The sequence below is a fragment of the Equus przewalskii genome, chromosome 2 (assembly GCF_037783145.1).
Source record: "Equus przewalskii isolate Varuska chromosome 2, EquPr2, whole genome shotgun sequence".
Lineage (NCBI taxonomy): Eukaryota > Metazoa > Chordata > Mammalia > Perissodactyla > Equidae > Equus > Equus przewalskii.
Window position 1 is genome coordinate 33,465,664 of NC_091832.1, and position 21,070 is coordinate 33,486,733.

The 21,070-nt window shown below is 57.6% G+C and overlaps 1 protein-coding gene across 8 annotated transcripts in view; it reads left to right on the forward strand.

Moving 5' to 3' along the window:
- Positions 1–21,070, forward strand: part of KIF17 (kinesin family member 17) — a 47,780-nt gene that overhangs the window by 11,223 nt on the left and 15,487 nt on the right. For 5 of the 8 annotated variants that reach the window (XM_070600334.1, XM_070600346.1, XM_070600340.1 and 2 more), the window contains 6 exons: positions 3,298–3,487; positions 6,354–6,806; positions 10,850–10,956; positions 14,920–15,067; positions 16,604–17,160; positions 19,827–20,038. In XM_070600334.1, coding sequence (XP_070456435.1) covers positions 3,298–3,487; positions 6,354–6,806; positions 10,850–10,956; positions 14,920–15,067; positions 16,604–17,160; positions 19,827–20,038 — 1,667 coding nt within the window. Of the gene's footprint in view, positions 1–3,259; positions 3,488–6,353; positions 6,807–10,849; positions 10,957–14,919; positions 15,068–16,603; positions 17,161–19,826; positions 20,039–21,070 lie in introns of all 8 variants that reach the window. The other 3 variants (XM_070600376.1, XM_070600365.1, XM_070600369.1) reach the window with 2 other exon arrangements.

Genomic DNA, 21,070 nt, shown 5'->3' on the forward strand with positions numbered 1-21,070 from the left:
CTTCTACTTGCCCCCTGATCCCCACTTTCCTGGCTTCATTTGAGGGGTATGTGACCATTCTATGGCCCAGCTGAACAAATCAGACCTCAGGGAGCAGCTGTCTTGAAAAATCTTGTTTGCACTGGTCATATTGTGGAAAAGTCCTTAAAAATTTGAGCCAGAAAGACCCTTAGCTTCCAGTCCAACCCTTTCCAGGTACAGATGAGGAAACTGAGTCCCAGAGAGGGGAAGAGTCTTGGCTGAGGTCACACAGCAAGTTACCAGTAATGGTGTTGGTGCCAGAACTGTAGGATCTGAGTGATTGGGTGCTTTCCTCCCAGGATTTTGGGGGGTCAGCAGTTATAGGAAACCCCTGGGCAATAAGAAGCCAGTAATGGGGCTCCAGTCAAGGGAGGCACAGCCTTCAGTTGTTGATTCATTCAACGAAGACTTACTGCGATGACCTGGAGGGCGCCAGGTGCCAGGCCACACGCTGCCGCAGGTCCTCACAGGTGTGAAAGCCCTCCCTCCCTCCCTCCCCATCCCCATCCAGACCAGGACCCGCCCCCAGCCCTCCTCCTGGGCTCCTCCCAAACACAGCAGAGCTTTGCCGTTTCTAGGCAGGAACCTCCAGCCGCCCACCTGGCATCCTTCTCTTGTCTTCTCTATCCTGGAGCTGCAGCAGCTGAGTCATAGCTCAGCCCCCAGACAGGGAAATGGGGAGAGGAGGAAGGCGCAGGGCCCTGCTGCCACGTGTCAGCCCTGAAAGTCCAGCCTGCAGGATCCGGGCCCCTGCCAACCCACACGGGCAGCAGGGGCCGTCCTCCCCGTCTTCAGCACTCTGGACCCTAGAATGGCCTCCAGTACCCAGGCCCTGAGGGGCCAAGGGCTGGCAGCTGCATGCACTTGCCCCAGCTGGGCCAGAGGCCTCAGGCTGCCAGTGACAGCTTGCTCAGTGACAGTCCCCATGAGCACGCTGGACTCTTGACCTGCTGCCTCGTGGAGGGGGTGCAGATGAGTTCTCGTAGAAACCTCACAACCGCCTTAGCAGGAAGTGCTGTTCTTCTCCTCTATTACAGATGAGGAAACTGAGGCTCAGTGTGCCTAGGTAAGACCAGCCCACGGGCACACAATCAGGAAAGGGTGGAGACCGGATTTGAACCCCAGTGGCCAGGCCCCACAGCAAAAGCTCTTAACCTGTGCTTAACACAGGGCCTGATAATTCTGGTAATTAGGGGTTATTATATTAGCTAGAGCCAGCAAGAGATTCTGGGAAGAAGATTACACCCCCTCCCCCCAACCATCACGTACCACCATCATGGAACCCAACCCGGTACTGCGCAGTCGAGGTGGGGCCATTGGCGGCTCTCCACTTGGTTCCCGCAGACACTGTACGGGCAGCGTGTCAGGATCCCCATCCTCCATGGGGGCGTTTCCTGGCCCTGGAGCATCCTGCCTGCCCTGGCCATATGCCAGATGGTTGCCATGGCAACCTGGCTCTGGCCTGCGCTGCCCAGTGGAGCAGTTACCGAGGAACGAGGAACGCAGCCGCAGCTGGCAGCTGTCACTCAGCGCCTCCTGGGCATGGGTGGTGGGTGGGGGCGGGAGGAGCAGGGGAGGGGCAGAGGGAGTCCAGGGTGGAGGGGGATCATAAGGCGGGGGGGCAAGCCTTCCTGGGCCTAAAAATAGGGAGAGTGGGCGACCCCTCAGCGAGAGCTTGCCTCCCTGCCCCCTTTCCTGCTCCTGAGGTGGCTCAGGTGACACAGAGCAGCCTCACCCTCCCTGTGACCTGGGTTCACTGAGCCCCCTCCAAGAACCCACAGAACTTTTTTTAGATCCCTTCTCCTCTTAATCCTCATAATAGTCTTGCAGAAGTAGGATTTGTTATCCTCATTTTCCAGTTGAGGAAACCGAGGCCGAGAGAGACAAGGTGACTTCCCCAGCCACAGTGACAGAGCTGGGTTCTAACCCCGGCCAGCCTGGCTGACCAAACAGGAAACTGCGTTCTTCTGAGGCCGAGAGCGGTCGTCCGCTCAGCCACTCACCTGGGCCTGCTTTGCGCCGGGTGGGCTTCTAGGTCCTGGGGCTGTGGCAGCGATCAGAACGGGCAGCCCTCCAGGCGCGCAGGTGGGCCACGCAGCATCCACGCTGCCTGCAAGCCACGCTGTGTTGAGGTCTCGCGCTCGCTCGTGTCCTTTGTGCTCCATCCTCACAGCCACCTCCTAAGTCAAGGTCAGCCCTTTGTCATTCAAGCTGCAGTTACTGCTGGTGCTCCAGCCTCCCCCAAGCTCTGCCTCTGGAGTTCCCACTGCCTGTGACCCCTTGCTGCCCTGCTACGAATAGCTGTGTCACTTCAGCAAGTCATTTAACCTCTCTGTGCCTCAGTTGCTTAGCCCTTCCATGAAGCCCAGACCTTCCGGCTGGGTCTGGCTATTGCTCTGGTTCAGCAGACAGGGCACGCCTGTGCTTGCCCCCACTGCCCCCATCACTGTGCAGCAGGGGCCCAGCCCACCTGGGACCCTGAAGCTGCCCGGAGCAAAGCCTCTGAGCCTTCTGGGGCTCAGACCAGCAGACAGACGACTTTTGTCCTGATTCATTCTGCTCTTGCCAGAGTGGTTTTATTTCTTCTCACACTTGAAAAATATTGCGTTTCACAGCTCTGTGTCAGCAACAAAACAGTTTGGCTGCCTGGAGAGCAGGCAGGGAGCAATCAGATTAATTTACTCACCTCTGTTGCGTGGAGGGCTGGGGGCCATTTGAGCTGTGGGCCAATGGGAGTTCCGGGCAGCAAATGTCCCTTTGCCCACCATGATCCAAGGATCTGGGCATATTCCCGTTGCCCTGGAGCTGTGACAGAGAGGTGAGCAGGAGCTGAGCAGGAGCTGTGTCTACGGGGCAGAGGAGAAGCACCTGGAGCCCTTGCGTGAAGCTGGAGCTCCCAGACGAAACCACCTTCACCATCACAGCACCAACAACAGCAATGAGGAGAGTGGCGGGCATTTCTGGGGCACTTCCCATGTGCCAGGCTCCATGCCAAGCACTGTATTAATTCACTGAATCCTCACCACCTCCCTAGGAGATAGATATCTCATACCCATTTTACAGATGTGGACACTGAGGCTCAGAGAGTTGTTAAGTCACTGGCCCAAGTTCCCACAGTGAGTAAAAGGCCGAGGTGGGTTTGAGGCTGGAACAAACCCCTTGCCTGTTATAGGGTATTTGAGGTGCCAACCCGCACTGCAGGAGGGCGAAGCTGGTCTGAACTGGGCCCTTCCCTCAGGTTCCTCGGGATCCCTGACCCACCCCTCCTGCCCACAGCTGAAGGAGCACCCGGAGAAGGGAGTGTACGTGAAGGGGCTCTCCATGCACACGGTGCACAGCGTGGCGCAGTGCGAGCGCATCATGGAGACGGGCTGGAGGAACCGCTCGGTGGGCTACACCCTGATGAACAAGGACTCCTCGCGCTCCCACTCCATCTTCACCATCAGCATCGAGATCTACGCTGTGGGTATGTGGGGCCGGGGGCGGGGGAGGGCCGGACAACCTGAGCCGGCTTCCCGCTCCTGGTAGCCAAGACTCTCTAGCAGCCTCGGCTCTCGGAGCCTCGAGGGCTGGCTCCATCTGAAACTCGGGAGAGATGCTCGAACTGCCTGGAGGAACCATAAAAGGACCCTCCCCGTGCTAGGACCCATGTTTTCAGGATAAACAGCGCCATCAACAACAACAATCATAGTGACTGCTGCCACTGAGCGCTTACTATGTGCTGTGCAATTTACGTGCATTAGCTCATTTACTCCTTGCAACAACCCCGTGAGGTGGCTGCTAATATCATGCCCAGTTTGCAGATGAGGAAATCGGGGTCACACAGCTAGGAAGTCTCAGAGCTGGGCCTCTCTCCCAGGTGGTCTGTCCCCAGAGTGTGTACCACCCGAATCTTTTGGATTCTCTTATTTCTCTGTCCTGCTGTCTCCTCTTTGGTCATCTCGCTGTCCCTTCTTTCTGGAAGAGTTACTGAGAAGGGAAGAGGAAGGAAAGAAACTCCTATATACTTCAGGCCACCTATAGACGCTCTGCTAAGCACTTTACACACCTCATTCCGTTTAAACCCCACAACAGCCCTAGAGACAGCATTATAATTCTCATTAGCAGATGAGGAAACTGAGGCTCTGAGAGAGTGATTTGCTTGTTCAAGGTCCCACAACTGCCAAGTGGTGGAGCTGGGATTTGAACCCAGGTCTCTCTGACATCTGGGTTTTTCCCGCTAACACTGCAGCTGCCTCCAAGCTGGTGGTCCGTCACGAATAGAACTCCTGAGAACAGTGGAGCAGGAAGCAGCCTCGTCCAACTAGGAGCATAATTCTGGAGAGATCCCTGACCCGGGGTCAGGGCCTAGGTTGATGGAACCTCCCACCACACTGCCCGGCACCCGCCGTGCTTGCTGGGTGTCAGTCTCCCCTTCGGTCGCTGATATGGGGAGGGCGGGGCCAGGGTGCATCCTCATGTGATGAGGCTGTGGGGCGACGGGGCGTGGGACTAGGGCCGGTGAGAACAGATCAGGAGAGAGGAGGGGACAGTGGCTTGTGGGATGCCTCTTGGTCTTTGCAGAAGGGTTTGAAGGATGGGGCAGGCTGCTTGGAAACAGGCTTTTAAAAAATTTAAAAGATATGATTTTCATTATAAAATAATATAAGTTCAATAAAGATATTTAGGAATTAGATAAAAGTAGGGAAAATTGCTCATGAGCGTAACTAACTGTTAACGTTTAAGCATAATTCCTTTGGGTCCTTTGTTTCCTATGAAGATGTTACACGCAGCTGAAATCTCACGCTCCAGGCAGTCCCTGCCTGCGTCTCCTTTCCCAGGCCATCACTGAGCATCTTCCCACCTCATCTTTGCCACATCTTCATGCCCGTGGAGGTGGCTGAAGGACAGTGCCTTACTTGCCCTTTTCCGACCGGTCCTCTGGGAGGTATTCATGTTGTTTCCGGTTCTCCCAGAACCATCTTGTAAATAATGCTGTGATGGACATCTTTGTGCACAAAGCTTTTTCTGTTTTTAGAGCCCCCGCCTCAGACCAGATTCCCTGGAGTTGGCCTCCTGGAGCAAAGGGTCCACACTTGTTTAAGGCTCCTGGTCCATTCCACAAAGAGCTTTCCAGAAGGGCCCTTTCAAGTCCCTCCTTCCTTTTCCTTTTTTTAAAAGCCCAAAGCATCAAGCCCCTTGTCTGTCCAAGTCTCTGCTGGTACCAGGAAAACTTTTCATTTCTTTACTTCAGGCTGCTGTGCTCGTGGGCAAAACTAGGCCAGTTCTAGTTTCCACTGGTGGGAAACCAAGGACCCCTCCCCTCCCCCTGCCTCCCCCCCCCCATCTCACTTGGAACATTCTCAGTGTTGTCCAGTGATGATAAGCACTGTTGATGGTACTAAGAGCAGCAGGCTGTCATCTAGTGAGCGCTCGCTGAGTGCCAGCTCCGTCCTGGGCTGTCACACAGGCTCTCAGTGTCACCTTGCGACCGCCTGCAGGGCAGGGCTGTCATTCCCATTTTACCGAGAAAGGCTGAGGCTGAGAGTCATGTGAAGTTCTTTCCCCGAGTTTCCCAGCTGCTAAAGGATAGAATTGGCTGCCCCAGGTCTGTGTCTTCAAAACCGGTGCTTCTGAGCCCCTGCTAAGCTGGTATCTGGCTCCTGTCACCCTCGACTCTCGGGGTCTGCCCTGTGAGCACAGCCTGCAGAACTGGGCTTGTTCTCAGGAGAAACGGACATCTGCTCTGTGCCAGGCCCTGGGTCGACTCTGTAAAAATGTGCTGTCAGTTTACTTTACTCTTCTCAACAGCCAACCCTAGTGGAGAGCTATCGTTCGTATCATTTTGTTGATATGAGAATTGTGGATCAGAGAGGTGCATGGCTCTGCCAAGGTCACACAGCAAGTAGGAGGCAGGACTGGGATGGGAACCAGGTCTAAGGGTCTCCAAAGCTGACGTTTTTGCATTAAAAGGTACAATACCCTGGTGACCCAGTCACATCCCTCCATCCCCCACCTTTGGCCCCACAGGAAATCTATAGGGGCTGTTGTGATAGTCATAAGAAATCCTGCTGCACTCAGAGAATAGCCTGTACCTCTCAGTCCCTTCTCCTTGGAGTCAGACAGCCCTGGGTTCTGATCTTGGTTCCACCACTTAACAGCTGTGTGACCTTTCTGGGCCTCAGTTTCCTCGTCTGTAATATGGGCACAGTAATAGCACCTCCCGCACGGGGCTCCCGTGCAGCTGAACTGAGGCCTTTGATAGGTGGGAGCAGTCAGTGCCTGGTGGCTAACTGCCTTCAGGACCGTGGGGCTCGCCTAAAGGCCCTTGCCCTCTGCCTGTCTGCCGGCAGATGAGCGGGGCAAGGACCACCTCCGGGCGGGCAAGCTGAACCTGGTGGACCTGGCGGGCAGCGAGCGGCAGTCCAAGACGGGCGCCACGGGGGAGCGGCTCAAGGAGGCCACCAAGATCAACTTGTCGCTGTCGGCACTGGGCAACGTCATCTCGGCCCTGGTGGACGGGCGCTGCAGGCACATCCCCTACCGGGACTCGAAGCTGACGCGGCTGCTGCAGGACTCGCTGGGCGGCAACACCAAGACACTGATGATGGCCTGCCTGTCGCCCGCTGACAACAACTACGACGAGACGCTCAGCACGCTGCGCTACGCCAACCGAGCCAAGAACATCAAGAACAAGCCGCGCATCAACGAGGACCCCAAGGACGCCCTCCTGCGCGAGTACCAGGAGGAGATCAAGAAGCTCAAGGCCATTCTGGCCCAGCAGATGAGCCCGGGCGACCTGTCAGGTGGGCTCATGGAGAGGAAGTGGCAGGGAGGGGCAGGGACAGGGAGATGGGCTCCCCTTGGTCTTCCTCCCACCAGCTCCCACCTGAGAGACGTGGAAGCACACCCTCCCTCCTCTTGACTTCACGTGAGCTCTTGAATGGTCAGAGGGAGCCCAGGGAGTGTCTGCCCGCCAATGCCCAGGAAGAGGCCGGTCTGTCTGGCGTGGCCCATCCACTGCAGCCTGTCGCCCACTCCCCGCCTCCCAGCTGTACTGCTGTTGTCCCACCTGTCTGCCTGCTCTCTCTGTGGCAGCATCATGATGCTGTGCTGCTTAGCAGCAGGGTGACTCACTCCCCCACGTCCCACCCCCACTCCCAGCTAGGCACCTTGTGATTGCAGCTCCCATGCCCAGGGAGGTAGAAATCCGTACCTGGAGCATAGGCCTGCAGGGTCCTTGCACCTGAGGGACTCCACGGTTTTCTTTGCCTGAGAATCCATTGGGGAAGGGAGCATAAAAGAGTCCATCTGTCCATTCATCCACCTCCCCACTCACCCTCCTCTCTATCCATCCATTCTACACCACGCTCATTCATCTACCCATTCCTCTACTCATCCACCCATCCATCTACCCATTTACCCATCTATCCACCCCTTTACCCATCCATCCACCCATTTACCCATCCATCAACCATCCACCCGTTTACTCATCTATCCACCTATTTACCCATCCATCCACCTACACTTCCATTTACCTACCCACCCTTCCACCCACTCCATTATTTATACATCTACCCACTCACCCATCCACCCACCCACCCATCATTTAATCCACCCATCCATTCACCCATTCTGTCCGCCACCCCTATCCATCCTACCATCCACACATCTACCCATTTATTCACTCCATCCTGTTATCCATCCTTTTATCTGTCTTTCTACTCACCCACCCATCCACTCATCCAAAGTTCACGAAGCACCCCCTCTGTGTGTGGACCTGTGCTGGGACTGGGGCACAGAGATGAGCCAGATCCAGGCTCTGCCTCATGGGTACCTCGTCTCCTGGGGGAGAAGGACACTCCAGGAGACCATTGTGTGCATCTAAGGCAGAAAGCAGTGTGTGGCCGGTCTATCTGGGGGTGGACTGTGGTCAGTCAGAGGGGCTTCACGGGGAGGGGGCGATTGAACAGAGTCTTGGCAGGTGAGAAGTGTCCCTGTTAGGATGAGAGTGGCCAATGTGTGCAAAGATGCATACAATTGTAGGGTGTGTTTGGGGAACCATGGATTCTTCTGCTGGCTGCCTGGTGGGTAGGGTGGTGGGCCTTGAATCCCACGATGGGGGGGTTCCACTTTGGCAATCTACCTTCCTCCTCTTTCCCTACTTCCCCCCGCGACCCGACTCTCCCCCAAGATTGGCAAGGGGAAGCTGGATGGAAGAATGGCGAGAGGTACCAGGAAGGAGTTGGGGGGCTCTGCCATTGGTCCCCAGACCGTGCAGCGAATGTTCGTGCAGCCTTCCAGCACTTGTCATGGCAGCCTTGCTGGGTAGGGCTGTCGGTGTCCCCTCCTCCTGCATTAGGAGCAGGCAGCTCAGCGGCTGAAGTGACTGGTGCAGGGCCGAGAGCCGAGAGCTGAGCAGCAGTAGCCCATTCACGTCCGGGCTCCTTGGGCAAGCCACTCCACCCCTCTGAGCCTCAGTGTCCTCATCTGTAAATGGAGAGAACACCGCCACCCGCATTGTTACTGTCGTGAGGCAGTTGGGAGGGTGCGTGGGATGATGGTGTGTGGGCTTTGCACGGAGCCTGGCGCTGAGGCTCATTAGACAGCATGCGATGCTTTCACTTTATAGTTGGGCCTGAAACCGAGCTGCATGTGTCTGACTCCACATTCCATGCACGCGAAGTACCGCACGGTACTTCCTATTAGCTGCAGCCCCCTCGGCCCCAGTGCTCCCTCGGGTCACTGGCTTTCTCTCTCTTCTCTGGTCTTTTAGCAAGACTTGACACATCTGGCGGTTTTCACTGGCCCCAGATGCTCTCCTTCTGCTCTCTCTTGCCCGCAGGCCGGGTAGGCCCTGTGCCTGCATCCCACTGAAGCTGCCCTCATCATGGATGCCCTCCTGATTGTTAAAGCCGGTGATGGGTCCTCAGGCAGGCCTCACCGTGTCCTCTTAGCATCAGTTGACTCAGCTGATCCCCTCCCTTCTCCTTGAAACCCTTGCTTCCTGGTCCTCCTCCCGCCTCCCCGGTCGCCCCCTCTCCTTCTCCCTGCGTGAATCCCCCCTCTTCCCTCACCTCCTAACACCGGGCTATCCCACAGTTGGCCCTCTATCCTCTTCCCTCTCTGTGCTCGCCTCTAAGCTGGTTTCTTCTGGTCTCGTGCTTTAAATACCATCTCTGCTCATGACTCTCACATGGGACCTCCAGCCTGGCCATGTCATTTCTGTCCAGTTCTTAATTTCTAAAGGTGACTGAGTAGTGACACAGAGAAAGAAAAGTTGAATGTTACTCACGGTTGGCCTAGAAACGAGGGTGGTGGTGTGCCACACGGGGCCACAGGGCCAGCACCGGTGTCCATCAGGAGACAGAGAGGAGGCGGGGGGACCCTGAGCCAGAGCCCTTATTGGGGTGGGAGAGGCGAGGCCGGGCAGGAGAAGCAGCCTAGGATCAGCTCACTGGACTGAGTCTGGCAGGTTTGGGCAGATGGGCCTGGGCCCGGGTGATTTAGCGGGGGGAATACTGGCTTGGCGTGTGCCAGTCAGACAGAGGAGGGGCTGGGGTGTGGACTCAGGACTGGCTGGCTCATAAGTGAAAGGTGGGCTCACTGACGAGTTGTTTACTCTCTAGGAATTAGCTGGCCCTGGGAGGGGTGGTCTCTCCCTGGCCAGCAAGTCCCCCAAGATGTCAAAACTTCGTAACGTATAGGGAAAAAAACTACAATTAATATACCATGTCCTCTGAATTCTGGACTTGAATATCCAGCCGTGTAAAATAATTTCAAACTCAATATGTCCAACACTGAGCTCTTGATCCTCCCCGAACCTGCTGCTCCTGTGGCTGTCCCTGCCCAGTTGATGGCAACTCTCTCCTCCAGGTGTTCAAGCCCGAGGCCTTGGGGTCATCCTTGGCTTCTTGCTTTCACTCAAACCCATGTCCAATCCAGCAGGGGCTCCTGTTGTCTCTACCTTTAAAACACCACCAGAATCTGTTCACGGTTGTCCCCCGGCCTGAGCCGCTAGCATCTCTCGCCTGAATTACTGCAGAGGCCCCAACAGGTCTCCTGGTATCTGCCCTTGTCCCCCTAAGTACCTTCTCCACACAGCCAGGGAGATCCCATTCAAACAAGTCCTTTCATGGCCCTGCCAAGCCCTCTACTGGCCCGATTTGAACCAGGGTGGGAGCCGAAGCCCTCGCTGGGGCCTGCAAGGTCCCAGAGTCTGGCCCCATCCCCTCTCCGGCCTCCTCTTTGCCCATACTCTCCCCCACTCACTCCTCTCCAGCCACACTGGCCTCCTGGCTGCTCCCAGGATCGTCCAGGCTCCTGCCTGCCCCAGGATCTTTGCACTCACTGCTCTCTTCTTTATGTCTCCAGGATCTCTGACCACCTCTCTCCCTTCCTTCCTTGAGATCACTGCTTTCGTCTTACTTCGTCTCAAAGGTCTTCTTGGACCACACTATGTAAATTGCAGCTCTTCTCCTCAGTTCTGACTGCTGAGCACCCTTGCTGCTTTCTTTCTCTTCTTAGAACGTATCACCTGTAACGTGTTATGCATCTTGCTCATTTATTTCCTTTGCCTTTCTCCCCCAATTGAAAATGAACGTGGCCGTGGAGTCCTGTCTATTTTGTTCAATGCCACATCCCCAGTACCTAGAACGTGTAGATGCTCCATAAGTGTTTGTTGAATGAGCGGGTAAATGAGCGTTTTACTGGAGACGTGCTTGAGATAAGTTTGATACTTTGAAGTCTTTTTGAATGAGTGTGTAGTTGTCTTTTTATGGATTTGTGTTTGGTTCCTGCAAATCGTGTGCACCTTGGTCACAGCCCCTCATTTTTGTTTTTCTCCCAGCCCTGCTGTCCAATCAGGTGCCCCTGAACCCTGACCAGACTGAGAAGCTGTTGCCCCCTCCTGTGATCCAACACGACACGGAGGCTGAAAAGCAGCTGATCCGGGAGGTGAGACCCCGAGCAGGTGGGGGGACGGGCAGGCAGGTGGGGCCCCGCAGGAGACCATCCATTTCACCCCACCATTGCCTTGGGGTTGGTACTACAATCTCCCTTTTGGAGCTCAGAAAGCTGGGGCTCAGAGAAGTGCCATGTCTTGCCCAAGGTCACACAGCTAAGGAGAGTCTGAGCTAGGATTTGAACTCGGGTTCCTGGCTCCAGAGTGCAGTCCGTCCCACATCAGTGCTCTCCGGGGGAGAACAGGGAGGGGCTGGGGATCTCTCCTCAGGACTGCAGGAAGGGGTGGCTGGGATGGGTGGAAGCAGAGAAGGCATTCCTGGCCATGGGGATGGCCTGTGCAAAGGCAGGGAGCTCTGAGTGGAAGGAGTCTCCCCCTTAGCAGGTGCCAACAAGCCGGGAGCTGAGAACAGGGCGGCTTGGTGGGCAGTGGGAGCCCCCAGGGGCCCATTTGACCAGTGGATAAGTGGGGTGTTGGCCTCCCACATGTGTGCCTCCCAGCATCTCTGCGAATCAGTGGGGCAGGTAACACACTGATTTCCAGACTCAGAGCTGGTCCCCAGAGGGGCCTGTACACAGCCAGTCACGGCGGAGCCTCCTGGCCCCGAGTCAGGCTCCATCCCAACTCCAGGTTCTGCTGGTTTCCGGAGGTTCCTGCCACTTGAGGGCTGCATCCTGGGACCCCACATGTGGTGGAGTTTGACATTCGACAGTCCCTTGGGGCACTGGCTTTTTCCTGGTAGAGGACCTCATGCCAGGCAGGGCCAGCTCTGCAGGACTGGGGCCCGGATGTGTCTGCAGCCTGGCCTCTGCCACTCAGCTGTGACCTCAGATGCCATCAGCCTTGGGGCTCCCGGAAGCCCCAGTCAGACTATAGGGGCCTGGGGCCCTGCCCCGGGGGGCCACACTGGGTAAGGCCTGGGGGTCTCAGTCCTGTGGCTGGAGGGCTGGGAGAAATCGGCCAGAGTCCCCAAGAGCTGCCCCACGACGGGCACAGGCTGTCACTGTTCTGGGAGAGGCTCAGGTGAACCCCATCCCGGCCCTTGTGAAGGTTCTTGGGGCTCAGCTGCCCACTCTGCTTCCCCCTTGCTGGTCTGGAGCGCCTGGGGCAAGGTCAGGTGTCAGGTTGTCTCTGGGGCCCTGGGCCCAGCTCCTGGTGATGTGTTGGGAGGAGGGGGCGTTTGGGGACAGCCGAGCCCACAGGAATGAGAGAAGTCCCATTTTGGGAGTTCAGAGAGGGTTTGGGGATCATGTAGCAACAGGTGGACGCCGGTCACAAAGCGGGAGGGACGGGGCGGGTTGGCGGGGGTGCTGGGATGGAAGCTTCCTCGTGGGGAGCCTGGGTGCACGCAGGGGCCCTGGCTGCCCTATAAGCGAGGCGCCTCCGCCCCCTAGTGGTCACGAGGGCGGAGAGCCCCTGTGCCAGCCTGGCTGCTCTCAGGAGCTGGTGGCTGGAGGGTCCTCCTGCCCTGGGTGGGGGGGTCGCCTGCCTCCTTCTCCTGGGGCCGCCTCAGGGCGCTGCCACCGGAGGCCGCGCCACCAGCTTCCGTTTTCTGACCCTGGATCTTCTCCTGTGAGCCACACTTGGAGGCAGAGCTGAGGGTGGCTGCCCTCTCTCCCTCCTCCCCATTTCTTCTTTCACTTGTGACTCATAGTCGTTGAGACCTACTATGTGCCTGGAACTGTGCTTTCCTTTCCTCTCCGTTCCAGAACCAGTCAGGGCGCTCAGGATAAGGGGGTGGCCCCCGTGTGTGGTGGAGAGGGCGCTGGGCCAGGAGTCGGTTCAGCCGAGAGCTGGAGATGTGGCTCTGGGCCTCAGACTCCCGGCTGTACCCGGGGCATTTGGACTAGAAGATTCTTCTACTCCGTCCAGCTTTCACATTCTGCAAGCCAGGTTCTTGCGGGCTCTGTGCTGGGGCAGGCTGTGTAAGCCCTCTGGGCCTGTGTCTTCGTCCCTAGAATGGGGTAACAGCAGCCTTCCTGCTACGGTGAGAGGGCGATGAGAGGGGGTGTCTGCTCATCGCTGAGTGTGTGACAACTACCAAGTGGCAGTCGGGGTCGGGGTTTGTGCTCCAGGCCCAATTCAGTCATCAAGCATTTTCTGAGCACCTGCTAGGCGCTGGGCGCTGTAGCTGGAGGCGTGTGTGGCGCCAAGGAGGAGTTTTATTGCTTTTAATGTTGGAAGTCATTGGGCACATATTGTAGACTGCTGGGAACAATCTGGTACAGGGGACAGGTCCGTGGTCTAGGAGGGAGAGGGGGATGGAAGAGCAAAGTCCTCGAGGGGGCGGCTTGGCTTCCCATGGTTCGTCCACTGTCACAAGAGGACACAGGTGGACAGGAAGATGTGGGGCCGGGAAGGTGGGGAGTCCTTGTCTGATGGCCTCAGTGTTCTCTGTGAAGCACCTGACAGGAAATGAGGGGGAGTGGAGGGTTGTGGAGAGAGGGAGGGTGGAAGGACTGGGGAGGGGTGCTGAGCCACGTGGAGGCCCGCCTGAGACCCGAGGTCGCACATTTACTGGTGAGACTGGAAGTTGGTGCTGCCGTGTGTGTGTGCGTGTGCATGTGTGTGCGTGTGCATGTGTGCATTTCCAGTCAGGTCTTGCTGGGGTGTGAGTGCGGATGAATTGCGCTGGGAGGAGCGATGGAGGCAGGGCTGGGCCCTGGGATCCCAGCTGGGCACGGAAGGAAGGGGGCTGGGGGGCATGAGCCAGCAGACGGGGTGTGCGCTGGGGGGTCTCTGGGAGGCCCTCAGAGAGCCGCTAGGTCCTGGGAGGCGGGAGCCTGTCTGGGCCTCAGCAGCGTCGCCGGTGCTGTCCTGGGACTTGGGGGCTTGCTGTGCCACGGGATGCGCAGTCACGCTCAGGAGCCTCCGCGCCCTCTCTCCCTCCCTGGAGCAGGGCCTGCTCTCTGAGCTGGTTTCCTCCTTCCGGGAGGGGTCTGGGGAGGTGTGGTGGTGGCCGTGTGTGCAGGGCTCTCCCACCCCAGCCCGGTCCCACGCTTCTGGCTGCGGCCGCTGCAGGCCCCTCCGTCAGGTGTGGCTCCAAAGGACAGAGGGTCACAGACTGTCGTTCAGAAGTGCCCGGCTGTCCTCCAGGAGATGGGGTCAGGTGCCCGCTCAGGCTCGGCAGTTGGGCTCCCCTGCTTACTGCTACGGTGGCTGCTCCCTGGGGACCCCTGGGGCTGGGCTGGAGGCCAGAGGAATGGTGGGGCTGAGAGGGATAGGCCACATGACAGACAGCAGTGGGGTCTTCTGAGAGGGCAGTCAGGGAAGGCCTCTCTGGGGGAGGGCCTGAAGAGAAGAGCTTGCCAGGGAACCAGGGCCAAGGCCCTGAGGCAGGGGGGATGCGCGCATGTCTAGGAGTGGAAAGTGACCGGCGTGCCCAAATATGGCAAAAGTGAGGTGTGGTCAAGGGGTGGGCCGGCCAGATGCCTGGGGACTCAGGTTGAGTTGACGAGCTTAGGTTTTATCCTTGAACATGGGATGCCATTGAAACATGGTGTGATGGACACACTGCCGCCGCAAGGAGGAAGGTTTGGGGCAGGAGTGGAGGTGGGGGACCAGGGGAAGCCCATTTGGACACGAGCTGATGGTGATGGCAGAGATGGAGAGAGAAGCAGATGAATAAAAATAAATGTCCTTGTTGATGGGTTGAGGACCATTTGGTTAAAACGTATTTGTTAATGCAGAACGGTGTTCGTGGTATGTTGCTGTGTGGAAAAAACAGACCACAGACAAATATGTGTATTATTAACCCATTAAAAATGCGTAGAGGAGAGTTCCGACGGGTCTTCACCGGCCAGAAATTATCCCAGTGTGGTGTAGGTAATTTTAATTCTGTTCTTTTGGCTTATTTGTATTTTCTGGATTGTTTGAATGACCAAAAAGGAGCCCTGAAGGTCGTGTTCTGTACTGGTGGTAAAGTGCTGCCCCTGGGCGTCCCCTGCCGTCCCCAGGAGTACGAGGAGCGCCTGGCCCGGCTGCGGGCCGACTACGAGGCAGAGCAGGAGTCCAGGGCCCGGCTGGAGGAGGACATCACTGCCATGCGCAACTCCTACAACGTGAAGCTGTCCACGCTGGAGGAGAACCTGCGCAAGGAGACAGGTGGGCGCTGCGCCCCGGCTGTCGGGAGGGAGGCCAGCCTGCTCTCCTCCTGCTTTTACTAATGGAGGTTTATGGAGCATTTTCTACGAACCAGGCTCCGTTCTATTTAATCCTCACAACAGCCAGCCAAGGAGGTCCCACAATTACCCTTATTTCATAGATGAGGAAACTGAGGCACAGAGAGGGTAAGTAACTTGCCCAGTGTCAGACAGCTGGTGACGTGGAGCCAGAATTTGAGCCCAGGCAGTCTGACCCCAGAGCCAGTGTTCTTGCCCGCAATACCACATCGTGATGCTTTGGCCACAGGCTGGGCCCCAGCCCGAGGCTGACTTAGAGCTGTTCATACATCATCCCTGTTTGACAGCTGAGTCCCTTCTCTGAGTTTCTGCGTTGTCTACAGTCTCCTCTCCCTTTTGAGTCCATCTCTTACCAAAGCAACCACATTCTGTAATCAGCGTTCAATCATTAGCAAGATCTTTAACCTTCCTGGGAGTTTTTGTCTTCTTTTAACATTCTAGAATGTCCCACTCCACCGTTCTCATTCAAATACCCTGCTGCGAGGCAGCCCGGACACCTAGTACTCACCCAGATGTTGTAACGGCCATCGTGTCGCGGCAGTGGTATCGGTCACATCATTGGCACCATTTATTGGGCGTTACTGTGTGCCAGGCACGGGCCAGGTGTTCCCCCGGAACTGCCTCCGTGCGCCAGGACTCGCTGCAGCCTCCCGTCACCAGTGTGCACTCGGAGGCTGGGCGAGGTCCAGGCCGCTGGGCTAGAGGGTGGATGTCCTCTTCCAGCAAGGGGAGCGTCGGGACTTCTCGGGGGAGCACAGGACACAAGTGACAAAGCAGTGGGTGGGATGCCGAGGAGGCGGTCTAACGCCCATGAGCGGGGAGCCCTAAGGAGGCCTGTGTGATCAGAGTCCTGTCCCAGCTGGGAGGAAGCGGCCACTCTTGGTGTAGACCCGGAGGAAGAGGGGAGGGCAGGTTCCAGCATTTTCTGTCTTTCTCAGTGTCCCCTCCAGTCCAGTCTGAGTATGAGGCCTCCGAGTGGTTTTATTTGGTCTCTCTAACATTCATGTGCAGTGTTCGTTTAACTCTCATGGATCTAGCTCATGCCATGGGCAAGAGCCCTGAGCTGGACACCCCAGCGGGGGCCCCTAGGGTTCTTGCATGTGAAATCTAATCAGGAGCTCAGCCTTGGAGGCCGTAAGACCCACACGGCAGTCAGCTTCCCTGCTGAGAGCAGGCCCCAGGCAAGCTGGTAAGAGCCTAGCACCTAAGACCTGGGAGGTCAGAGAAAGGAGACATCACAGTGCTGATCAGGGAAGGCTTCCTGGAAGAGGCAGAAGGAGACAGCTTTGAGTTCTGATGAGGGAGAGGGCAGTGGAGCAGAGATGGGAAGCCAGTATCTGGGGGTGCAGGGGGGGCTCTTCAGCTGGTCTCTTGGAGACAGTGGGCTTGGGGCCCCCTTCCAGGGAAGGGTCCTCTCATTCGAACCTGTAAAAAGCTGAAGGAAGTTCTCCACTTGCAGAGGCCGTTCTGAAGGCGGAAGTCCTCTACAAGGCTGAGGTCATGTCCAGGGCTGAGTTTGCCAACAGGTCTGAGAACTCGCCCACGTTCCAGTACGAGGTGGCCGTGAAACCCGAGGTCTCCTCCATGGCCGACACGCTGCCCCGGGACGATGTCTCCAGGACCCAGGGTTCCTCCAGGTTGGAGGGACTGCCCAAGGTGGAGGCCTCCCAGTCGGAGATTTCTTTTGGGTCTGATGAGTCTTCCACATTCCAAGAAACCTCCATGTCTGAGGCCTTCCCAGGGCCCGAGGAGCCCTCCGACCTGGAGTTTGCTCTGCCCGACGTGGAGGCCAAGGTCAAGTACTTCTTGGCTGAGGATCTCAGCCAGGAGGCCATGGAGCCTCTGCTGGAGGGGGAGCCATTCCTCCAGGAAGCCGAGTCACAGCTGATGCCCCCGGAGCTGTTATCAGGCCTGCACGACCCGTTTGCTGAGGTGGAAGCCAAGCTGGCCCGGCTCTCCTCCACGGTGGCTAGGACGGACGTGCCCCAGGCGGACGTACCCAAGGTCCCCATGCAGGTAGCTGATGTCATGCAGGATGCCATGCAAAAATTCAGCAGGCAGAGCTGGGCTGGGGGCACGGAGGTCATTGCGCATGTGCAGACGGCTAACCTCTGCCCCTCCGGCACTGCCTGCACCGTCTCCGTGGTGGCTCTGGCTTGGTTGCCGGCTGGGGGTCACTGATATTCAGAGGTCTGGGAAAGAGAAGGTCTGTCCAAAGCTCGGTGAATCAACAGGAAAGCAGAGATGGAGATACAAGGCTCTGCCAGGCGGGCACCTGTACTGCCGCCGTGCGTGCGGAGATGGCTGAGTTGCCATGGTTACACTGAGCATCCAGGCCCCAAAGAGCTGGAGGTCTTGGTCCAGCCTCACACTCTCGTAGGCTCAGAGCAGCGAGCTGGGCTAGGGGTCTGCGGGAGTCCAGTTCCCTTTCAGGGACCACCCAGGGGTCCTGGGAGGCTGCTCTTCCTCCCTCCTGCCCCTCTGTCCAACATCTTCCCCCTTTACAACCCTTTTTGTTTTAAATGTTTTCCTCTTTTCTCCCCTTTGTCCTTTTTCCTTTCCTCTCGTGTGTGTTTGCGCACACACGCGTGTGTGTGTAAAGAGCACAGGGCTTTCAGTCCGACAGACCTGGGTTCAGATCCCGGCTCTGCTCCTCACTCAGCTGTGTGACCATGGGCACTCACCTCTCTGGGCCTGTTTCCTCATCTGTTAGATGGGGGTGCCCATGCACTTCACACGGGGTCATGCAGGTTGCGCTCCTGGGACATAGCCGGTGCTCAGAGCACGCCCTGTCTCCCCTCTCTCGCCTGTTTCTCTCCCTCCTCCCCTCACCCTTGCTTCCCACCCCTCCTCTCCACAGTGACAGGCAGGAGGAGGAAGTAGGGTTGGTGAGCAGTGTGGGGAGCTGAAGGGGCGGTCGGGGCAGGGGAGCAGAGGATGATTCTGGCCCAACCATCCCTCTCCCTCCCCCACCCCGTTCTCCTGTAAGCACTCCTACCTGCCAGACTTGCTGGAGCCCGGTGACCTCTGGTCTGAAGCCGCAGCGGCCCACGACCTCCAGCCCAGGGCTGTGAGTGCCCCTGCGCCAGGCCCTCTGTGCACTGGGAGGAGTTCCAGGGGCTGGCTCTTCCTGTGACATTCCTGCTCGTCTCCTCCCTCTCTGGGCCTCAGTTTCCTCATCCGAGAAGCAGGGACAGCAACCCCAGCCCTCCCCCAGCTTATCAGAGGCGGCCCACTACAAAGCCGTGGACCCACAGGAGGAGTGTCGTGCCTCCTGTTACTGGTGTTAGTAGGAGGCCGCTCTATGGACAGTGATTGTCAGACTTTCCTCAGTCTTGGAACCCTCGTCTAAAGCATAGAGGCCCAGTGTGTGCCCTGGGTGAGGCCGCAGGGAGCTGCTGGGGGCCCCTGGGGCACTGCTAGGGAACCCCCGTGGGGGTGCGGGGTGATTTTGAACACTGCTGCTCTCAGACTCTTTTCTGCTTAAGAAAGCACGACAGGGGGCCGGCCCGGTGGCGCAGTGGTTAAGTTCATGTGCTCAGCTTTGGTGGCCTGGCGTTCACAGGTTCAGAACTCTGGGCACAGATCTAGCACTGCTTGTCAAGCCACGATGTGGCGGTGTCCCACATAAAATAGAGGAACATGGGCACGGACGTTAGCTGAGCAACAGTCTTCCCTCAAGCAAAAAAGAGGAAGATTGGCAATGGATGTTGGCTCAGGGCCAATATTCCTCGTTAGCTCAGGGCCAGTCTTCCTCACATACACACACACACACACAAACCACACAACAAGCCACAGGGAGGGAGAGGAAAGCCTTAAATCCACCCCCATTTGTGGAGAGAGAAAACCACGTGCCAGCCTCTGGACCCCATCAGTAGGTAGGAGCCAGCACCTGCTCAGCTCCCCTGGCTGTACGGTGACACTGAGATGGGACCTGAGCAGGAAGAAGGGGCCGGGGGAGAGCATCAGGCAGGGGGACAGCACCAAGGTCCTGTGCTGGAAAGATCTTGACTTTCTCCGCAACGGATAATGTGGCAGGAGAAGCGGCAGGGTGGATGGGTGGGGGCAGGGGAGGGCTGGGGAGGCAGGGAGCAGGCGCAGAGGGCGCCGCCTGCGGTGGAGGAAACTTGTGAATGAAGTGGGAATGGCGAAGGATTCTAATCAGGAAAGGGCTGTGATCAGTTGACATTTTTTTTTTTTTTATAATTTTCTTTCTTTTGGCTTCTTCTTTTTTTTTTTTTTTAAAGATTTTATTTTTTCCTTTTTCTCCCCAAAGCCCCCCAGTACATAGTTGTATATTCTTCGTTGTGGGTCCTTCTAGCTGTAGCATGTGGGATGCTGCCTCAGCGTGGTATGATGAGCAGTGCCATGTCCGTGCCCAGGATTCGAAGCAACGAAACACTGGGCCGCCTGCAGCGGAGCACACGGACTTAACCACTCGGCCACGGGGCCAGCCCCATCAGTTGACATTTTAAGAGAGTCACCCTGGCTGCCATGTGGAGCCTAGTGGTGGGGGCGGGAAAGGGAGCTGGGAGACCGTTTTGGGGGGTGTTGGTGGAAGTGGCGGCAGTAAGAACTGGACAGGGTGCACTTTTGTATAACCGGGTGTCTCCGAGCCAGAGGTGACCCGTCCCAGACTGCGAGGGATGCCCGCCTCCAGCTTGGTTTCTCTTTGTGCTCAGGAGGTTGACCTGGACCTGGACATGGCCAAGGAGGTGGTGTTGGCAGCAGAGCCTGGCATGGAGGCCGAGGCTGAGGCCCAGGTGGCCTTGGAGGCTCCGCCTCAGGCCCCACTGGCCATGACAAGTGTGAGAAGGGACAGTGTGGGTGTGGAGGTGGCAGTGCTGACTGACGACCTGCTGCCCATTGTGGACCAGCAGCAGGTGCTCGCCCGGTAAGCACCGCAGCTTGGGGCTGGGGGGACCCCACATTGGGGCGGGACGGAGCTCTACCCTGGGGGTGGGGGTCCCCATAGATTATTCCCGAGCCCTGCCCAGCTCTCCTCCTGCTGTGGCTGGGGAGGCCCTGATGCTCTCCAGGAGCAGTGGGGCAGGGAGGTGCTGGAGTCAGCCAGGCGGGCAGGGCTCTGCTCTGGATGCTGCGCAGGAGCCCCCAGATCCCCAGGCGCCTGCTGGAGAGCAGCCGCTCTAGGAGGAGGTGAAGGCGCTCTCGGCCACCTGGCTTTCCAGGGTCTGCCTTCAGGTCGTGGGAATCCCAGGGCAGAGTGATGCAGGCTTTCCTCAGGGCCCAGCCCAGCCTCCAGGGCCCTCCCAGAGAAACGACATGCTCCCCCTGGGGACAAGCCACCCCAAACTCCCTCTGAAGCCGCCTGGGGAGCTGGGCTTCCCTCACTGGCTGTGCCGCTTTGTGCAAGTTACTTAACATTTCTGAGCCTTGGTTCTCACTCGTGTAAATGAGGGCAGTGTCAGGCCCATCTCTGTGACAGAGTCCGCCCCACGTCCACAGTTCAAACAGTAACTCAGCAGCCACTGCCTGCTGGGCACCAGGATGCAAGGACAAATGAGATGCCACCCTGGCCTTCGAGGTGCTCCCTGGCCCGGGGGGAGGCAGATACCCAAGGCCCAGGTTCTGCCTCAGTTAGAAGGGAGAGGGCTGTGCAGTCAGCTGCTTGGGTTCCCATCCGCCTCCACCACTCCCTAGCTCTACCACCTGGGGCCGACATTAAACCTCTCCCTGCCTTAGCTTCTCATCTACAAAATGGGTATAATCAGAGTTCCAGCTTGAGAAGCTTGTTGTGAGGGTCACATGGGACAGGGCCTGCAGAAGTGGCAGCCCAGCCCCAGGCACCCAGAAAACGCTCAGCATCTTCGCGGCAGTTTTCACGATGTGGTCTGGAGTGTAGTCAGGGAAGGCTTCCCAGAGGAGGGGACACCTGAATGAGGTTTGCACGACAGATGCCTCAGGG